The 21624-nt window shown below is 52.7% G+C and overlaps 1 protein-coding gene across 1 annotated transcript in view; it reads left to right on the top strand.

Annotated features, from left to right (window-relative positions):
• The window catches only part of wdr11 (WD repeat domain 11), a 54882-nt gene that overhangs the window by 24452 nt on the left and 8806 nt on the right, over positions 1-21624 (top strand). The window contains 17 exon segments of the mRNA XM_064318146.1: positions 181-287; positions 4892-4967; positions 5489-5597; positions 7464-7486; positions 7488-7565; positions 7664-7811; positions 10105-10256; positions 10539-10704; positions 10745-10760; positions 10888-10925; positions 12465-12636; positions 13026-13134; positions 13689-13751; positions 14190-14255; positions 16824-17013; positions 19300-19395; positions 21505-21624. The exon segment at positions 21505-21624 is cut by the window's right edge and continues 46 nt beyond it. Coding sequence (XP_064174216.1) covers positions 181-287; positions 4892-4967; positions 5489-5597; positions 7464-7486; positions 7488-7565; positions 7664-7811; positions 10105-10256; positions 10539-10704; positions 10745-10760; positions 10888-10925; positions 12465-12636; positions 13026-13134; positions 13689-13751; positions 14190-14255; positions 16824-17013; positions 19300-19395; positions 21505-21624 — 1729 coding nt within the window.

The following is a 21624-nucleotide window of genomic DNA, read 5'->3' as shown; positions in this document are numbered from 1 at the left end:
ATCATTGTGCGATTGATCTATTCCATCTCTGTAATAGAGACTGGAGCTGAATTTGTGTGTGTGTGTGTGTATAGTGTGTGTGTGCGTGCGTCTTTGTTGATGTCATTGTTAATGCTCAGTATAATCCTAGCCCTTACAGCATTTATTCAGAAGTGTGCTGTGTAATTGCGTTTCTCACAGGGGTATCGAATGGATCAGTCTCACCAGTTTCCTGTCCTTCGCCACGTCCGCCCCCAACAACCTGGGCCTGGTGAGGAACGAGCTCCAGCACGTTGACCTGCCCACAGGTGAGACTGGCACTCCTGCATGGGCACTCATTACTCAGTACAGCTGCTGAAGGGAGTCTTTCCTCTATGAATCACTACATCTGGTCTGTAAAGTCCACATACACGCGTGCCTACACACACACACAAACGCACACACACACACACACACACAAACGCACACACCCACATACAGTAACCAAAGAGCAGGTACCACCGATTTCTCTCACCACCCTCCTTGTCTACTTTGAAAAAGAGCTTGAAAACCATCACGTCTCTCATACAGTGTGTCTCCTTGATCTTTAACAGTGCGTCTGTGAGATCTCTCTATCGGTTACACCTCAGAGAGTGTTTGTCTGTGTTCTCTCGTCTCTGAGGTGCGACATGGTCGGGTAGATTACTTCCTGAACGGCGGGCTTTGGTTTCCTTCAGGGCATTAGCTCTGTGTGCGCTTACCGATTTCACTGCCATTTCCTGTTGCGTCCTGTTCTAGCCTTGCGTGGCTTCTCTGTCGCGCGACACACAAAAGCTCGCTGTGGCAGATTTTCTGTCAGGAGGGCTCTGTTGAGTGGAATTTGATGGAATAAAGACTCTCTGACAGCCCTGAGTTCTCAGTCACGTCCTTGCTCTGAGACATAGGAAAAAACCTAGTCCGCTCACATTCGCTGAAGAGATGCTCCTATGTAATTATAGTCATCAAAACATTGACGTTTTGGCCCAAGCGACTCTTCCTCAGGATCTAGCAGTGAGACGTGTCATAGCTTTAATTGGTGAAAGAATGCTTCAAAATATGTCAAAACTATTTTAATACAAAGTGGTTAAGTGCCAGCGGAGCTTTGTACTAAAATAGTTTAGACATATTCTGAAGAATTTTTTCACCAATTAAAGCTTTGACACGTCTCACAGCTAGATCCTGTGGAAAACCCGCTTGGACCAAAACGTCAATTTTTCACCTACTTTTTTTTTTTCTAATTAAATTTTCCTTACCAGTAGCAGTTTTTTTATGCCACAAGAAAAATACTGTTCCGTTGGTTCTTACTGTAGATGGCGATTTTAAATCTCCCCTCAAATAATCAAATTCAAAGATTTAGTAAATTAATAATATCTCTCATTTGATTCCCAGTTTAAAGGCACTTACTTTTGTGTGTGTACTTGGTGAGGACATTGTTTATAGACACAGTGGAGCAGTGCACTCTGGGATTGCTGTTACTGTAAGGTCTCTAGTTGAATGGAACCTGACCATTATTGAGAGATTAGTAGTGTTTGCGTTTGCATTAATGTGTTTGCATTCATCTTTTGTAGAATATTCTTTTTGTGTCCGAGAACAATTCCTCTCTCCAGATTTATTTACTTACTTGATTCAGCCTCAGACTGATGGATAATGAAAATGACCAGCCAATAACACCATACCTCGAGGTACAGAGAATAGTCAGTGCTCCTTCAGAGGGGAAGACCTTGGAGCCAAAGAGCCAGCAATCCCAAAATGCAACCCTTCAGCTTCTTAACATGAATCACAAAAAAGAGAGAAAATTTCAACTGTGAACGAAATGAGAATTTTTTTTTTTTCCATTTCCATTCTCTGCATTTTGCATTTCTTTCATTCCATTGGATGTTCTGGAATGAAAGTACTGCAAACCGCATAGCTGTTTGTGTTATTTTATTATTTTTACTCCTCACTACCCCATTATAGCAGAAAGATGATAAATTATGGATCCTTCCCCCCAGTCCAGTGACTTTTGCCTGACCTGTGAGGTCCTGGTTCTGCTGCATGGTTTTGACCCATGACCTGAGTGGGTGTGTGTAGAATCCTATTGAGAGAGAAGACTTGGCACCGAATGAGGAGAAAGTAAACATTTGTGTGTGTGTGTATGTGTGTGTGGTGTGTGGGTGTTTGTGCACGTATGTGTGTGTGGTGCGTGTGCGTGTATATCAGTGGTCTCCAACCCTGGTCCTGGAGAGCTACAGGGTCTGCTGGTTTTTGTTTTCACCTTAAAATCAGCACCAAATTGATTCCCAAGACACCCGGTGAGTTGAGTTAACTGTGTAATCTACTGCTCTAATTGATTCATGAAGTGCAGAGTCACTATGAAAACCAGCAGGCCCTGCAGCTCTCCAGGACCATGCTTGGAGATCACTGGTGTATATGAATGTGCATGCATGCTTGTATATGAATGTGTGTGTTTGTGTGCGTGCGTGTATATGAATGTGCATGTGTGCCTGTATACGAATGGTTTTGTGCTTCTGTGCGTGTATGTGAGTGTATGTGTGTGTTTGTGTGTGCGTGTATATGAATGTGCATGCGTGTATGTGAATGTGTTTGTGCGTCTGTGTGTGTATGTGAGTGTTTGTGTGTGTGCGTGTAAATGAATGCGTTTGTGCGTCTGTGCGTGCATTGCGAGTGTGTGTGTGAGTGTATGCGTGTGTTTGTGGATCGGTGTTGATATTCCCGTGTTCTGGTCCTATGTGTGTGTGTGTGTGTCTGTGTGTCTCTGGGCCGGTGTAGCTGTAGAAGCTGTGCTGTGCTCCCGGGCCGGGGGCTCCTCTGTTAAACGGGGAGTTCTAGCCGGACCGGCTCCGTTTCCTCTCCGCTCGGCCGCGCCCTCGGTTCCGGGCTGTGATGTGGTTGCGCTCAGCGGAGGGAAGGAGAGAACGGAGCGGCGGGAGGAGGAGGGGGAGCGGCGCTCGCGGTCGATCAGAGAGGACCGCGCGCTGGGACCGCTAACGCAGGCCGTGGGACAGATTAGAGGAGGAATCCAGACTCAGCCGCTCAGCCGCTCTCACTGGCCGAATCAGAGCGGCTGTCAGAGCGCACAGGGAGCACCGCAGACAGTGATGGAGCGGAGCCCGTAAAGCAAGATGAATCACTGAGGGAGAGGAGCTGCGTGTGTGTGTGTGTGTGTGTGTGTGTGTGTGTGTCTCTGCATGCGTGTGTGTTTAGGTGTGGTGTGTGTGTGTGTGTGTGTGTGTGTGTGTGTCTCTGCGTGTGTGTGTGTGTCTCTGCATGTGTGTGTGTGTATGCGTGTGTGTGTGCATCTCTGCGTGTGTGTTTGAGCAAGCGTGTGTGTGTGTGTGTGTGTGTATGCGTGTGTGTGTGCTCTGTGTGTGTGGCTGCATGTGTGTGTGTGTGTGTCTCTGTGTGTGTGTGTCTCTGCATGTGTGTGTGTGTATGCGTGTGTGTGTGCATCTCTGCGTGTGTGTTTGAGCGAGCGCATGTGTGTGTGTGTGTATGCGCGTGTGTGTTGAGCAAACGTGTGTTTGGTGTATGTGTTTGTGTGTGTGTGTGCATCTCAGCGTGTGTGTGTGAGCGAGCGCATGCGTAAGGCCCTGGAGAGACACAGCAGATGTGGGGACCTGGGGTGCACCCCGTCATTACCCAGGCTGAGTGCGGAGCGCGGAGGGCGGAGTGCGGAGCGCGGGCGGAGGCATAATCAGGATCCTGGCAGTCGGGAGGAGCTGAGACTGCGCAGAACAGACATAAACAGCAGCAAAGAGCCGGTGATTAAGTGGGCCGCATTTACATCTCCCCCTGCGCAGGACGAGCGCGCTCCAGAGAGGCGCCGCTACCTCCCCTCCCCTCCCCAAACCCCCCCCAGCTACCCTTTATGTACTGCCGTTTCCAGCCTCTTCCGAGCCGTCCCCCGGGCCCGGCGTTTCCTGGCCAGAGGCTCGGGGGACGCTTCCATACGTCTCTGCTTCTCCACCGCCCCTCCCCTCCCCCAGGGGAGGTCCCAGCGGCAGAGGAAAGTGGGCCGCTTTGTCCCGGCTCTGGGGTGCTTACCGCAGACAGACTGCTGCACACACACACACACAGAAAGGCGGAGATTAGGCGATGTTCCATCCAACGGTGCACACACACACATTTTTCAGTGCGTTCCATGCGTTTTCTACCCAGCACTTAAATTGATGTCGTTTCTCTAAGTAAAGAAACTGATGTGGAAGGTCTGCACATTCGTATTCAGGCACACGGCCGCCCGGGGTGCAGGTCGGTGATCTAATTAGTACGCTGGATCAATAGATTTTTCTCGGGGCGAACTATTAAGTGGACACGTGTATGAGGAAATTACAACAGCTTCGCTGCCGGTGGAGCTGGCTTTCTTCTACTAGTTCAGCACTTTCTGTGTGAGCGGTGTTTTAACGAGGTCAGCCTGGTGCGCCGTGGAGACAAGGGGATCGGAGTGCGAGGATAGAAATGGAACAAGGCGAGGAAGGTGTGTGAAAAGAAAAGAAAGATAGAAAGAGGTAGAGGAGAGGAAAGCAAGTTAGGGCGAGAGGGCGTATTTCCCCTATGAAGCGCTGGGCATTTTGAATCTCTCATAAGATACAGAGGCCGTGAACCAGCCTGGCCCTGTAGAAGAATGCTCCCCCCTTTCTCTGACTCTCTCTGTTTCTTTCTCACTCTCCCTCAGCACAAGCTACCTGCTGAGTAAAGGTAGAAGGACAGGGAAGGTGCATGATGGGATTGATTATAGGGACAGGGAAGACGCGTGATTGGTTAATTGGATGGAGATGGACAAAGAGAATGGTTAAATGTGATGCTGAGAGAATGATTGCGTGGTAGGAGGAGAATGAGATTTGGAAGAATTACTCCCGACTGTATTTCAGCCTCTCTCTCTCTCTGTCTCTTTCAGGCAGGTGCTTTGCATTTCGGGGCGAGCGAGGGAATGATGAACCGCCAATCGAGATGATTAAAGTATCCCATCTGAAGTGAGTTCTTGTCTCCCACCCCAAATAAGGCATGCACGCATACACACACACACACACACACACACACGCAGGCAGTTCTGTGACCACACACGTCTTCTCAGTCCACACTCGTATTCTTCCCCCCCCCCCCCCTCGCTCATTGATTAAAGGGAGTCTTTGTCTGAGCTGCATTTGGCTTTTACACCAGTCCTGCACCCCCCGTCCCCCCCTCCTCCTCCTCCCTTCATCCCCTGGTGGCCAAATCCTCCCTGCAGGAAGACAAGGCCATTACGCAGAGGAACAGATTTACCGTCGCGCGCCAGATCTGTTGTCAGCAACACAAAAGGGCCTTAATGGAACCTCCAACAGAGGGGTGAAAGAAGACGTGTTGCTTCTCTCTCTCCCATTCAACACCTTGAGCTGTCTGCTGGGCATAAACCTGGCAGAGCGAGCTCTGAATGCACTGCTGGCTCAGGAGCGCTGGCGTCCGAGGGTGAGGGTGACTCTGGATGTGAACGCGTGCCCGTTGTCGCCCCCTGCAGGCAGTACCTGGTGGTGGTGTTCAGAGACAAGCCGCTGGAGCTGTGGGACGTGAGGACGGGAACCCTGCTGAGGGAGATGGCGAAGAACTTCCCCACCGTGACTGCGCTGGTACTGCTTTCTACACTCGACACACACACACACATACACACACATACACACACATACACACACACGCACACATACACGCACATACACACACACGCACACATACACACACACACACACACCACACACACACACTGACGTGCACAAATACACAGCCACTCAGGGTCACCGTTTGATGGATCCAGGATTTTATTTAGACCCCTCTTTGCTCTCGTCACAGTCTCCACCGCCCTCTTTCCCTCTTCATCCTGCTCCTGCACCTTTAAGCCCTCTTCTGCCACCTGCATCTCACCTTCTTTTAGTCCTCACTGTGCCCTTCTCTCTCTCACACACACACACTCTCTCTCTCTCTCCTTCTCTCTCTCACACACACACAGACACACTCTCTCTCTCTCTCCTTCTCTCTCTCTCGCACACACTCTCTCTCTCTCTCCTTCTCTCTCTCTCACACACACAGACACACGCACACACTCTCTCACACACACACACACACACTCTCTCTCCTTCTCTCTCTCACACACACACACACACACACTCTCTCTCTCCTTCTCTCTCTCACACACACACACACCTCTCTCCTTCTCTCTCTCACACACACACACACACTCTCTCTCTCCTTCTCTCTCTCTCACACACACACACACACTCTCTCTCCTTCTCTCTCTCTCACACACACATACACTCTCTCACTTTCTATGTTTCTCTCTCACATACTCTCTTTCTCTCTCTCTTTCACTCACTCTCTCTCACACACACACACTCTCTCTCTCTCTCTCTCTCTCTCTCTCTCTCTCTCTCTCTCTCTCTCTCTCTCTCTCTCTCTGTGCCAGCTGAGCGGTTGCTTTATGCAGTCCCTTCTCTCTCTCGCTGGCTGAGCCTGAGCGGTGGTGTCGGCCCAAAGGAGGCTCGTAAAAACAGGCCGCTGGCCCGGGCCCAGAGCCGGCCGCTAACTTTCCTGCAGACGGAAGCCAAACGCTGCAAATAATCAGGCTAACGACGGCGCTGCGCCCCCCCCGCCCTGCCGCCCCGCCCCCCCGCCCGCCCGGCCGGCTCTCCCGTCGCAGGCCCATTTCCATATTGATTGCGGCTCTGGGGTGAATGGTCTTTAGCGATTCGGGCAGAATTCACTTTAACGGCGTTCCTGCCCGCGCCGAGGGGCTCTAGCATCCCGCTGACGAGCGCGCTAATCAGGGCGGGCGCGTTAAAAACCCCGCGCGGGGCCGGGGACCGCGGGCGCCGCGTTTAAACGCCGGGGTTCACCTCCGCGCCGCGTTATTTCTCCCATAATCCCGTCTTTTTCACGTCTGTTTGGCGCTGGTGTGTGCGAGCGCGGTCTCGTGAGTTAGTCACGCACGCCGAACGCAAACGGATCTCTCCGGAGGATCGGGGCGAATTGTATGTTTACGTGTGCGCGTGTGTGCGTGCGCGTGCGTGTAATTCATGGGTTTCTCGGTGCGTTCTGGCTATTATGTGATATGAAACCGCGTACGTGTGTTAAAAGATATTCTGTTTGTGTACGTGAGTGTGTGTTAGATGGTGTGTTTTACTTTCTCTGTGTGTGTGTGTAGGTGTATTAAACGGTGTGTTACTGTGTATGTGTTTGAGTGGCTCTCTGTGCGCTTATATTAAAAGGGAATGCTAGCGTGTTCAATGATTGTGTGTGTGTGTGTGCGTGTAGGTGGGTGTTAAATGGAGATGTGTGTTAATGATTGTCTATCTGGGTGTTAAGTGGAGATGTGTTTTAAATGATTGTGTACGTGTGTATGTGGGTGTTAAACGGAGATGTGTTTTAAATGATTGTGTGTGTGTGTGTGTAGGTGGGTGTTATACAGAGATGTGTTTTAAATGACTGTGTGTGTGTGTGTGCAGGAATGGTCTCCCTCCCATAACCTGAATTGAAGAAAAGCAGCTGTGCTGGGCCATGGCCGCACGTGTCGAGTCGACAAGCAGCGTGGAGTCCTCGTCATCAGTGTGAGGGTCGCGGTCCGCCAGGCGCGTCAGCCGCTGTGTGGTGCTCTAACCTGCGCGCGTGTGTGTGTGTGCGTGTGCGTGTGTGTGTGTGTGTCCAGCATGCTGCAGGACGCGGAGAGCAAGGCCGAGCACAGCCAGGGCATTTCCGCGCGGGAGCACTTCGTCTTCACCGACACCGACGGGCAGGTCTACCACATCACCGTGGAGGGGAACACGGTCAAGGACGGGGCGCGGATTCCCCCCGACGTGAGTGGCGCTCTCGTCTGCCCCCTCCCCCTCTCCTCCTCTCCACCTCTCTCCCACTCTCCCCTCTCCACCTCTCCACCTCTCCACCTCTCCACCTCTCCCCCTCTCCACCTCCCCCACCTTCCACCTCCCACCTCTCCCCTCTCCCCCTCCCACCTCTCCACCTCTCCACCTCTCCACCTCTCCACCTCTCCACCTCTCCACCTCTCCCCCTCTCCACCCTCCCCTCCCCTCCACCTCTCCACCTCCCCACCTCTCCACCTCTCTGTTTTCTCTCCGGAGCGCTCTCTGGCTCTCTTTCACAGTGCCGTGTCTCTCAGGCCAAAGAGCGGGCCATTTTGCCTGCTGCCTGTTTGTGCCTCGTAGAAAATGGCCGTGCTTTTCCTTCTGAAATGACCTGGTTGTTTCTGCTGGGCTGGAGCTTTTCTGAGCACGTTCGCTGTTTTTCGAGCTGACTTTAGTGAACCTCAGAACCTTGTGGTTAATGGCCTGTTTATTGGACTCTTTTCAATAAAAGTACAGACTTTTCTCTCTCTAGCCTCTCCCCTTCTCTTTATTGTCCTTTGTGTCTCCCACCTCTTTTTTCCCACCTCCTCTCCTTACTCCCTCCTTTGCCTCCCCAAAGTGAGAAGCAATTATCCCCCCCGCCCCCCCCCCCCCGCCTGTTTGTACCTCCATGGTTCCCGGTAACTTCCTGTCTGTCCCTCTCTCTTTCTGCGGGTGCAGACTGCAGTGTCTGCAAAGGCAGTTAATCTTCTCATCATCGGCGGGAAAACAAACCCAACTGGTGCAGGGCTCCCTCTGGAACCTTCTAATTCACGGCTCTGGGTTCTGGTCGCTCGGCGCTGTGGCGGCTCTTCAGAACGGCGTTGGATCCGTTCGGTTTCACCGCCGAACTCCTCTTTTTACGACCGCAGTTTTCCCTCCTCCTCTCCTGCCTCCGCTTCAGTGTCTCTGCGGATAGGAGTGCAGGGGTGTTTGTATGAGCATTCGTGGTGTGTGTGTGTGTGTGTGTACGTGGGCACGTGTGTGTGTGTGTGTGTGTACGTGCGTATGCGTATGCTTGCGTGTGTGTGTGTACGTGCGTATGCGTATGTTTGTGTGTGTGTGTGTACGTGCGTATGCGTATGTTTGTGTGTGTGTGTGTACGTGCGTATGCTTGTGTGAGTGTGTGTGTCTGCGTACATGTGTACGTGTGTGTGATGCTGCTGAGAGGTGTGTGTGCAGCAGGCAGCCTGTAGGCCGGAGGCAGCAGAGGGCAGGTATTACAGGCAGGGCTTGTGGGCAGAGGCTCCTGGTGCAGGGATCATTAATGAAGCCTTTCTCTGCTTTACTGAGTGGAAAAAGGAGAGAAGCCCAGACCGCGGCGTCATTAGCGTTTGATTGCGGCGCCCGCAGGCTAGCGCTGGACGCCCGGACTGGAATGTGATTACACCTGCGAGGGAACTCTGAACCTCCCCTCCTTCTCTCTCTCTCTCTCTCTCACTCCCTCTCTCTGCCTCTGCACTACTCCTTTTACTCACTCTGCATTCCCTGTCTCTCCTCCCTTCCTCCCTTTCTTTCTCTCACTCACTCTGACCCACTGACACACACACACACACACACACACACACACACATACGCACTGGCATGTCACTCTCAGTCATTGATTTTTCCCTTCTCAGCCCCTCTGTCCCTCTGTTTGTACACACTCTTCAGTTGTAGTTTTGTTCGCTTCTCATTGGCAGACAGCAAATATATTGCAGCGTCCAGTAATGCACTTACAAATGATTCCTCTGTAGTGAAACCACTGCTTGTTAAATAAGACTATGGCTTTTACCGGGGGGGTGGGAGGCTGAGAGAGCTAGTAAACAGCTTTAAAACCTGCTATTGCGAAGCACACTTCTGTTTGAGAGGATTGATGCAGAATTGGATTTTACTTCTGACCTGAGTTAAACTTTGAGTTTCACTTCTGGAAAGTTCTTTGTCTGTGGGCCCTGGATGGGCCTGAACTGAAAATGTGGAGGAGGAGGAGGAGGAGGAGGAGGAGAAGCGAGGAAGGGAGAGAGGAATGGATGAATGAAATATGTTTCTGGATGTGGGTGTGTTAGAGGGGAGCAGGGGTTGCTCTGTTTAAATGTCACACACACACACATGGTGCTGTAATGTTTTTTGCTTGTTTAACCCTTCCCATTCCTCAGGAAATGACAGAGTGGGCAGATACCTTCTAGAACGTGTGTGTGCGTGCGTGTGTTCAGTGCATCGCTCATCTGATGAGTCTGTGATGTTTGTATGTTTCTGATGTGTGCTGCAGGGCAGTATGGGTAGTATCGCTTGCATCGCCTGGAAGGGCGACACGCTGGTCCTGGGGGACGTGGACGGGAACCTCAACTTCTGGGACCTGAAGGCCCGTCTGTCCCGGTGAGTCCCCTGGCGCAGCTGTGTGTCTTTAGGGAGGCTGTGTGGGTGACTGTGGCTCTGTGTGTGTCTGTGCTGGACAGAGTGAGGCTTTCAGCGCTCATGTGATGGGCTGTGACGTGTGTGTGTGTGTGTGTGTGTGTGTGTGCACGCGTGCGTGCGCGTTACTGAACGTGTGTGTGTGTGTGTGCGTGTGCGTACTGAAGTGGGCTGGGTGAGACTGCGTTTGTTGTGGGTGGGCCTGTGTGTCTGTGTGCCGAGCGCACGAGGTGTGAACGGTGGTGTGTCTGGTGCCCCGGCCTGCGCGTCTGAACGCGGTGGGTCTCTCAGAGCATCCCACCCGGGGCTGGGTGAAGACAGCTGCGCTGCTCTGGGACGGGCGTCCACGCCGAGCTGCTGGTTGTGCCACAGCCTGGAGGGAGCGTGTGGGACACCGGAAGATTGGTGCAGCGCGCCTGAGCGGCTCTCACCGGGGCCGCAGCTGGACACCAAAGAGGTGAGCGTGCTCTCTGAGCGTTCCTCACCCGGGCCTGCAGCCTGGACACCAAAGAGGTGAGCGTGCTCTCTGAGCGCTCCTCACCCGGGCCTCAGCCTGGACACTAAAGAGGTGAGCGTGCTCTCTGAGCGTTCCTCACCCGGGCCTGCAGCCTGGACACCAAAGAGGTGAGCGTGCTCTGAGTGTTCCTCACCCGGGCCTGCAGCCTGGACACCAAAGAGGTGAGCGTGCTCTCTGAGCGTTCCTCACCCGGGCCTGCAGCCTGGCGGCCGTGCCTGCAGGAGAGCCAGCTGGCTGCTCGGGCCGGGCCCGTCCGCACGCCGAGCTGCGGTTTGGGCCCCCAGCCTTCTGGAGGGAGCCCGTGTAGGGCCACGGTGCGGGTGATTGATTGGGGTCAGGCCAGGCCTGGCAGGGGCTAAACTCCCTGTACCGGGGGGGGCAGGGCAGGAAGGCGTTCGGTTCCAGGGTTTCTCCCGGACTCATTTTATCAGCCGCGGTCAGTTTGGGGGTCCGGCTTCACAGCTCAATCTGCTGATGAGGTTGTGAATGGCAGCGGGACGCCGTCCCCGTGCCCCTGTAGCAAACGCTTCACTCTGATCTGCTCTGGGACGGAACAGGCACTGGTGCACACAGCCAGTCAGTTCACTGAGCCAGGAAAGTTTCCAGCCCCCCAGGAGCAAAACTGTCCACTCACCCCCGCCGCCCCCCCCACCCCCCCCACCCCCCACCTGAGTCACTCGCTGGCCGCTGCGTTCGCGTGCGGTAACTCCGTGGCGACGGGCCGGTGTGGCGGGCGTGACAAGCTCCTTTTCTCTTCCCTTAAACTCCCTCATTTTTTAAACGGCTCTTTTAAAGATGATGTCACTGTGACCCCCAGCTCTGAAAGGGAACGAAACGTATCTATTAGCGGCCGTGAATCTCAGCGCCCCGCACGTCCTTCACCGCCGTCCGTCTAATCAGCTCCCTGCTCCGCGGAGCGGTGGGCGGGCGAGGCGCCTCTCTCTCTCTCTCCAGATCTCTCTGAGCGGAGCGTTAAAAGAGCGATTAATGAAACGAGTCCCACGGTGGCAATTATCTGCTGAACTCTGACAAGTGCGAGCGTGTTTACCCGCAGACGCCAGAACGCGGAGGGCCGAGAGGGAAGACGAGCGGGCGTGGGCACACCGCGGGCACACCGCGGGCATCGAGACGCGCCCGTTAATTACGCTTATCTTTTCTTAAAAAAAAATATATAAAAATGTTTTAAAGATGTCCCCTGTGAGCCGGCTTCTCTCGCCCTGCTTCCGGCTGTTCTGTCTCGGCAGGGGTGGCCCAGTTTCCGCTAAATATCGGCGCCGTGTCCGTGTGTGACAGAATTGGGGGGGGGGGGGGGTCGGTCTGTGGGAACCTGCTGGCATTTCAGATTCTGGGTGAAAAGGCCAGAGAAAAGATCTTGAGTAAGAGTGCGAGAGACCGTGTTTTTATGATGTTATATCTAAGCAGTTTTCTGAGGCCAAAGTGGCAATCTGTGAGTGTTAAGCACGGTTTGAATCCTGGAGATTTACAATGCAGCGCTGAATCAGTACTGCCATCGGCGTCTCACAGTGCCTGTGATGACATCACTCTGTTTTTATACTCTACAATCCACTGAAAGTCTCAAACTGCCTCTGGCAAACAGCAAGAGTTGTAGAGAGAGAGGGAAGACCTCCTCTGCCGCCCCCCTCCGTCACAGGCCCCTCCCCTTCCCCCCGGCCCTGACCACGCCCCTCTCTCCCGCGCAGGTCCAGATGGTGAGCAGCCTCAGGATGGGTCGGAACGTGACCCACCGCATCCTGGACATCGACTGGTGCACCTCGGACAAGGTGGTGCTGGCGTCGGACGACGGCTGCATCCGGGTCCTGGAGATGGCCATGAAGTCGGCCAGCTACAGGATGGACGAGCAGGACCTGAACGGTGAGGAGAGGAGGGGAACGAGGGAATGGGAGAGGAGGAGGGAGAGGCGGCGGGAGAGGGTGAGACGTCGGTGGTGAAAAGTTGGATGACTGCGTGGGCTCATGAGGGTAGCACATGTGAATATCTGCATGGACATAGTACCAGAGTAGTGATGTTAGAATATATGCAGAAAGATGAGGGGTGGGTGTTTAGTCATTTACGAGAATATGATAAAAATGACTTTTTCTCACAACTCTCACTCCTATCTCCAACCTTTTTTCTCTCTCTCTTTCTCTCTCCCCCTCTCTTGTTCTTTTCCCATCTCTCATCCCCCCCCTCTCTCTCTCTCCCTTCCTTTTTCCCTGTCCTACCTCTCTTCCTCCCTCTCCCCCACTCTCCCTCCCCCTCAGAGCCGGTGTGGTGCCCGTACCTCCTGCCCCCCCGTGCCTCCCTCACTCTGAAGGCCTTCCTCCTGCTGCAGCCCTGGGCCGGCTCCTTCACCATGGACATCACCCAGATGTAGGTGCAGCATCGATAACCATCCCCCCCTGTCACACTCAGCTTAGCGTAGCCTGGGCGTAAGTGTAACTTCAAAAGCAGTCCCCCATCCTAAGCAACTTTGCATGGCCCAGGGTGTAGGCGTGACATTGACGATCTTTCCCTCCATTACGCACAACTTCTCAAAGACTTTTGTGTGGGCGTAGCATCAATAACCAGCTTCACGCCGGCCCGGTGGGCTTCAATACATCAATACGTGTCCTTCTCCAGGTGTAGGAGTGAGGTTGCTCCTGAATATCACTTCATTAATTGAACGGTTAGATAAAGTCGTTCACCTTGCTACTGCTCTGTTTGAGCAGTACAAAGGACGGATGAGTCTGTTTCATTATTTTTTAAATGATAAAATCACTGTCACCTTTTTGAAGACTGAATGTGTTTTAGAATGAATGTGCTCTGTGAAATTTTGATGCGATTCCAAAGGGTGAAAGGGTCTAATATGCATTCTGTGGAGCCCGCCTTAATCTGTTCCTTTAGTTCCTCTAACACTTGTTTTTTTTGTTCCTCCTTTTGTGCAGCGATTACGCGGAGAAGGACGAAATTAAGGGCCTCATCCAGGAGCAGCTGAACTCCCTCTCCAAGTGAGCGCACGCGTCAGTGCTCTGAGAGTGCGACAGGGCGGGGGGCGGCGTGCACCGGCGCCTCAGTCACACAGGCCCGCCAGGCCCCACGCACCCCCGGGCTTTCAGCAGCAACGCGCGTCCTGCACTTCCGCTGATTATATTAGCGTAGCCTTAGCGATAGAACTGGGCTTTATTGCTCATTTGAATTGGGCTTTTTGGCAATTTTCTGCTTTTGTATGACTTAGTAATAAAAAAATATATCTTTGTATTACCACTGAATAGTGCAGTGTGCCCATTCCCCGTTCCTTTTAGCCGAATAATCTAGAAGCGATGTGATTGGTGCTGCTCCTTCCCCGTCCGCAGCCCGTCAGAGCCCCAGGCTCGTGGTGGGGGGGGGTCATTTTAGCCCCAGCAGGAGGGGTTTGGTGATGTCTGTGGTGTTTGCTTGTCTCTCAGTGACATCAGGGGCATCCTGCAGGACCCTGAGCTGAACCAGCTGCAGCGCTGCCTGCTGGTGTCGCGGTGAGTGCTTTCCCTCTCTCTCTCTGCCCGTCCTTCTCCGCCATCTCTGTCCCGCCGTATCCATGACTTCACGCAGGTTCTACAGACTAGCTTCATGATCGGTCCCGAACACTTAATGTTAAAAGTACCGTCTCTTTTCACGAGCTGAAATGTTCCACATGAGCTGAGTCTTATGAATGTTTGTGAAGGGGCGTGGCTTAAGGCTGTGCCGACGGTGGTTGGTTGTTGAGTTCCTGGGCATGCCTCTTCATGAATATTCATAATCTGTTATTTGGCACTCAAACATCCTGTTACCAGCTATAAAACTTCTAGAATTAGGATAGGATAGAGTGGATGAGAGAAATGCAGGAGCTGAACATCTGGCGACTCTGGAGAGTCTCTGATTTTACCGTCGGTGGTCTTTATGTGAGAGTGTTTACGGGTGGGTTTTAGGTGGCGCTCGGACCGCTGAACCGCACCGCACATCGCCTCCGTCACGCCACTGAAATGGCTGTTTATTTTATGGATATGGGCCGCAGAAACAGGTGGGGAGCCTCCACACCAGGTGGCGAGGAGAAGAAAAAAAACAGCAAACAAACTCTGGGCCTGGAAATGAAAGAATACCAGAACCAGCCAAAAATATCAAAAAAATATCAGCCCATATTGAGCCCTCCCAGCTATTCACCAGATGAGCTTGTGATGACGAACTAAATAATAACACTAATAAAAGAGTCTTTGTCCCAGAAATGACGTCTGTTGAGAGGCAGGCTGTGTACGCTGGCAGCTGCGTACAGAAAGGTCTCTCCAAAAGCACAGCAGGCGAACGCCTCATAACCAGGCCCAGCCAAGTCAGCCAACTGTCCCTGGGATGATTAGCCTTCAGCCTCAGCTGTGCTTACCTGTGGGTGGGGTCAGCGCTGTCCGTGGTGCTGAGGGCTCCCTGGATTTAGGAGATGGTGGGCCTGTCTCCGTTCACCCCCCCCACCCCCCCCCCCCCCCGCCCACATGGCACATGGACCTAACCGCATCCCCAGTGTTATAACAGAAACAGACAGAAACACTGGTCACTAGACCTGGGAAAATATTGACTGAAGAGGGAAACGGTGTCATGGGAGATTTTAGTCAGAGGGGTGAAAAATGCTGCTTATGAACCCTGGAGTTTAGTAAATCTTCCCTGTCCAGAGCCCATCGGTCTTGTCCGCTAACAGTGACCTTTTCTGCATGGGCATTATTTGCCTCGCCACTGTCTCCCTCCCTTCCTCCCTCTCCTTTTCTTCCTTCCTCCTCCACTCATTAATTCTCCTCCGTTCTTTCTTCCTCCCATCAAATTGTGTTTCTCTCCCTCTCTCCCCACCTCTCACTCTCTGTCTTGCCCTCCCTTGTTCCCCCTTTCTTGTTTTATTATTGTAGCAGTGAATGTGAGTTGTTTTTTTGTTTTGGGTGAAACCTTTTGAAGTTAGAGGTTGATTATCTTAGTTTTTTTCTGCAGAGTGCAGTGGTAAATGTTTTGTCTGTGATATACACTTGCAGTTTCGGTGAGATGGTAGCAGTAAGCTAAGTGTTTTGTTCCAACTTTATTTCCTCATTTGTCACAGAACTTGTCATAGAACGTGCCTCTACTGTTTTGTTTTTTGTTGGTTTTGATGGTGCTTTTTATGTCTTTTTAATGTGCATATGATGTTTTTCCCATTGGCCTGTGTTTAATTTAAAGATAATGCATTTTTAAAAGTCGCTCAGGTTCACCCCCCCCCCCTCCTGCTTTCTCATTTCTCCTCTTTCCTACAACTAAATGCCCTCATTCCAGACAACAACACACACTCACGTACACACATACTTGCACGCACACACACAAACACATACTCGCACACACACAAACACTCGTATGCCCACACACAAACACACACACGTAGAAATCTGTGCACACACACACTCACATACTCGCACGCACACAAACTCGCACACACACACACACATACACACACATTTGAAATGGTTTTCCATTTTGTGAATACATTTAAGTACTATTAAGAAGCTCTCCTTTTTTTAAACGATATTACCACTGCCTTAGAATTTTTTTCAGATTTACATCCTTGGAGACGTAGCCTAGCAACGGCCTTCATTTCTGAGTGGCGCAGCGGAAGCGTGGCTGATTTCATTGGGAGTGGGAAATGTGGCTGATTTCATTGGGAGTGGGAAATGTGGCTGATTTCATTGGGAGTGGGAAATGTGGCTGATTTCATTGGGAGTGGGAAGCATGGCTGATTTTACAGGGAGTGGGAAGCGTGGCTGATTTCATTGGTAGTGGGAAATGTGGCTGATTTCATTGGGAGTGTGAAGTGTGGCTGATGTTATTGGGAGTGGGAAGCGTGACTGATGTTACTGGGAGTGGGAAGCGTGGCTGATGTTACTGGGAGTGGGAAGCGTGGCTGATGTTACTGGGAGTGGGAAGCGTGACTGATGTTACTGGGAGTGGGAAGCGTGGCTGATGTTACTGGGAGTGGGAAGCGTGGCTGATGTTACTGGGAGTGGGAAGCGTGGCTGATGTTACTGGGAGTGGGCAGTGACCCGCTGTGTACCGGCCCGCCGCAGGCTGTTTGGAGACGAGTCGGACCTGCAGTTCTGGACGGTGGCGGCGCACTACCTGCAGTCCTTCTCTCAGGCCAGGCAGCTGAGCGTGCCCGTCCCTGAGGGCCCGGAGGAGGCGGAGCCTGCCCAGGGGCTGCCAACCTCTCACCTGGACATCTGCCACGACACGCTGTGTGAGAGCGCCTACTTCCAGGTAGCACACAGTAAAGCGCCCACGCACAGATATGTATTTATGCACACAGAGTAACACACACATAGTTACTTAAAGACACAGACTCAAAACACGTGCACAAACACATGCACACACACTCACACACACACCAAGACCCGTGCACACACACACACGCACACAGAGTTACATAAGGACACAGGGACAAGACACGTGCACACATGCACACACACTCAAGACACGTGCACACACACACACACACACACAGTATTTATGTATGGATGCATGAATGCATTGTATGTAAGCACACTCACAGGCAGACCTGTGCAGAATTTTTTTTAAATTCCTGAATTGATTGCAGGTGGCCACAGCTGTCATGTAGGACCAGTGCTCTCAAATCTGCCCACTTTGTTCTCCCGACATTAAACTGACTCACCAATCGCACATCCAGTCCAGATTTGGCTCCCTGTTCTTTCAGGGATTCGATTTTGTTTGCATGTCCGTGGGCGAATCTCCGCACCTCTGGCCTCTTCAGTCTTCGCTGACCTCCCTGTCAGACTTGGCCCCAGGCGGGCGAGAAGCCTTCTCTCCCACCGCTGCCCACCGCACCGAGGGCAGAATCGATTTGTGGCGTGAAATGGAGAAGGGTGGGGGAAGCGCTGGCAGAGACGGGCCTGTCCTGAAAGGACTTCCCAACCTCTCAGTCTTATTTCAGTCTGGATTATTGGCTGATTTGTTCTTGGGAAGAGCGGGTGAAGGGGAGAGGGGGGGGGGCGGTGGGGTGGTGGGGGGGTTGGTTTAAGTGCAGGCATTGATCTTCCTGTCACAGCTACATCTATGTCTCTGTCAGTTAGCTAAAGTATAAACTCTGGCCATTGGGTGGGTGTGTTTCTCAGCCGGTCGCCACGGCGACGCTGCAGGCGGCATTGCCAGGCAGGGACTGGCTTTGTGAAGAATGCGTTCTGCACCCTTCAGTCATTCAGTCACAGAGACAGGGGTGGTTAAATACATCATTTCATCTGCATATTACCAGGAAGTCCTACAGCAATGACATGGGGGGTGGGGGGGGGGGGTGGGTGTTTAAAATGAAAAATGAAGGGGAGAGGAATAAAAGCAGAATTATGAAAAATAGTGAATGGGCTTGTTTAAACCACTGAAAGCTCATTGGTAAGTCAGCTGCTGTGTTTTCCCTGCAGGCCTCAGGCCTGTGTGACTCACACACACCGGCAGGCGGTCCGCACGCCGCTGCTCCTGCCTGTCTCTGCTGGCGGGCTGATCGCCCATGCGCCTTTCACACGGCTCTCCTGGACCTGCCGTAGCGCCGCGGGGGTGAACCGCCTCCGTTCGGCGGCTGCGCTGGCGCCGTCCCAGAGACGAGTTTAAATTCAGGAGCTCGGAGATAAGGAGGCTTCCCGCGCGCCTCTTGTTCTGGGGCCCCGGGGTCCGGGCGTCTAATCCTGCTCCTGCCAGCGCCGACCGCGACGGGGAGCCGTGTGAGGCGAAACACGGGGGGAGGGTCACGCGTGGCGGGTCCCCCGCTCCGCTGCTTGTGTTGCGTCTGCAGTTCCCGACGTGTTTAATCGATTAACGCGCCGGAGAGCTGGCAGCTTTTCCACTTTCTCAGTGCTCATGGGAAGTCCTGATATCAAACGGGAAAGTGACTCTCACAGACTGCGTCCCTGATAGCTCGCTCTTATTAGCAGCGGGGTGCCATTTTGGCTCTGAAAGCTCAGGCTTTTCCCCTGAGAGACCCGCTGTCCCGTTTGTCCTGAGTATTGATGTGGGTTTCGGCAGCGTGTGGGAGATCGGGGGGATGAGCTAGCGGACTCAAAGCGAAACGGACAGTCCTGTCGTCCCGCCTTCACCAGAGCCCTCTGGGGCCTTTTCCCCTCTGGGACGGACCTACCGTCAGCCTCATGGGCGCGTCGTCGTGTAATCCCCGTTCCGTCCCCACGCCCGGCCGCGAAACTGATCAGTCCCGCCGCGCGAGGAAATCCTGCGGACTACCGCGCTCCGGAAAATTCCATCTGGGATATCGCTGTTACTCTCCCCGAAACGTGGAGGGTTTGCGTTTGATGTGCTTTCCGTTTGATTCGCCGTGGTAGAGCGGACTCTCCCCCTCTCCATTTCAGGCACCACCGGACTCTTGTTGAGAACCGATGAACATTAGAAATGAAATTTATTATCAAACGTAAGTCAGCGTTTTTGCGCCGGTGTGATATAACTGACTCAGAGGACTGAGAGTTGAGGGAAGATGTACGCGGTGGCGTTTCAGATTGAAACTTCCCATCTCCCCTTCCTTCCCCACAGCGCTTTCAGCTGGAAAGAGTTCACCTGCAAGAAGTGAAGCGGTCCAGCTATGAGCACACCAAGAAGTGTGCTGACCAGCTCCTCCTGCTGGGACAGGTGAGTCATTACACCCATTATTCAATAGTGTTCTTTCCCCAGGAGGCCTTGCACCTTTAGTTATTTCATACAGAGTATATATATAGAGAGGGGAAGTGAGAGAGAGAGAGAGATATGGATGGATGTACACAGATTCCTCATCCAACTCAGACTACACATCCCTTGTTGGTACAGTAAGCTCCTGTAGTGTGTGAGAAAGAGAATCTCACATTGCACACTTGAAAATAAAGGACCGGTTACAGTGAGCTGTGTTATTGGAAATAGATCCTCTGAAGCTGAATCTGACACGTTCTGGCAAGTAGCTGCATCTGGGGCGCTAAAGTTTAATTAGCAATATTATTTCACAGCATTGTTTTCATTTCAATGCGTGTGTCTGCATTCTAATCCCACAATACAGTTTCCTCTCTCTCTCTCTCTCTCTCTCTCTCCCCCTCCCCCTCTCCCTCCCTCTCTCTTGTGAATTGCAAGGATTCGTGTATAAAGACTTTGTTTTTAAATGATTTCATTGAGGTGGGGGCGTGTAAACACGATTCGGTCGGCTGTGATGATGTTTGTATTCGCGATCCTCTCGTGAGTGGCGGTGCGGTTTGCGGAGTTTTGCGTGGGGAACGCAGAGAGGCGTCTCCCCCAGCGTTTCTGTCCTCACACAGGGAGAGCAGCCATGTTCTGTCTCCCCGCACATGCTTCCCCGCGCTCTGCGTGGACGTTAGCGTCCCTGCTAAGTTTCAGCGCTCTCTCTGGTCCCCGCGCGGCTCTTCATCGCCCCTCTGGAAGTCTGACGGCTGACGCGGGCGTCATTAGTGGAGGACTGTCCCGCTGAGCGCTGTTAATTACCTGCCAGAGCCTCGCTTTCACGCTGGGCCTGTCCTCAGAAGGCCCCCCTAATGGATGGCTCACCTGTTTAAATGCTCTGAATAGCAGAAAGTTTTCATGCAGGATCTCGTCCAAATGCGGAACAAATTAGAGGAGTGGAAGTGTCATCCACAGCGAGAAACGAGGCTGTGGCTTGCGCGCGCACACACACACACAGTCGCACACACACATACACACACAGTCGCACACACACCTCCCACACACACACAGCTCCGCACAACACACACTACACACACAGCTCATCACGCACACACACACAACACACACAGTCTAACACAACAGTCACATATTATACACACAGTGTCTCACTCACACAAGCATATATTACGCACTGAAACTCATTTTCACACAGGGACACGCGTTTGCACCTGTGCTCACAAGCACCCCGCCCACGCGTACATGGTGCACGTGCGCTCGGTCGCACAAACAGTGTGATGTCAGACGACAGGCTGATCTCAGCCTAATAATGAGTAATGGGAAGATGATAAGGCCCCGGTTCTCTGAGAGAGAGAAAATGACGGGTGTGATGCGGCTGTAAAGACTCTGTGATGACAGGGTGGGGTGGGGGGGGGGGTAATGGAACCTCATCAGAGCAGAAAGCCGTATCTGCGCCGAGCTGTGATCCCCTCACCCCCTCCACACTCGCGGTTTACATGTAAAATGGCCCCTGGCGGTGTGCACCATCCACCGTCCTCCGTCTCCGTGCTCTCCACCCAGCCTAGCGCTGTAGCCCTGTTAGGCAGTAGTGTTAGCTAGCGCTAGGCGTTAGGCAGACGGTCCTGCCTCCCCGCTCTCATTATAAACCATAAGACCGGGGCAGGCGGTGCAGAGCGCTCCGGAGATGAGAGAGATGATAGCTCATGACAGAAAATTACCTGGGTAAATGTGCTGCGTTGGTGCACCTCTGTTTCAGGTAAATTGCGGGACATTTTAACACCGAGACAAATTTGGAACGGGGAGAGGGGGAGAGAGATGGGAGAGAGGAGGATGGGGGGAATGAGCAGAGGAGGGGGATGTAAGGTGAGGGGACGGGACAGAATGGGACTGACAGGAAAATGAGAATGGAGAGGAGGATGATGTGGGTAAGAGCAGGAAGGAGAGGGAATAGGCACTGTTGACAAGAAATGTAATGAAACTGTAATAACTGTAATGTGTGTACGTGTGTGTGTTTGTCCGTGTGTGTATGCGTGTGTGTGTGTGCATGTTTCTGTGTGTGTTGATACTGAACCTCTCCAGACTGACCGGGCAGTACAGCTGCTGTTGGAGACCAGCGCAGACAACCCCAGCTACTACTGTGACTCTCTCAAAGCCTGCCTGGTCACCACCATCACCTCCTCTGGGCCCTCCCAGAGCACC

This window comes from Anguilla rostrata, chromosome 18 (assembly GCF_018555375.3).
Source record: "Anguilla rostrata isolate EN2019 chromosome 18, ASM1855537v3, whole genome shotgun sequence".
NCBI lineage: Eukaryota > Metazoa > Chordata > Actinopteri > Anguilliformes > Anguillidae > Anguilla > Anguilla rostrata.
The sequence above is the reverse complement of the archived record's forward strand: the minus strand, read 5'-3'. Positions and strand labels throughout refer to the sequence as shown.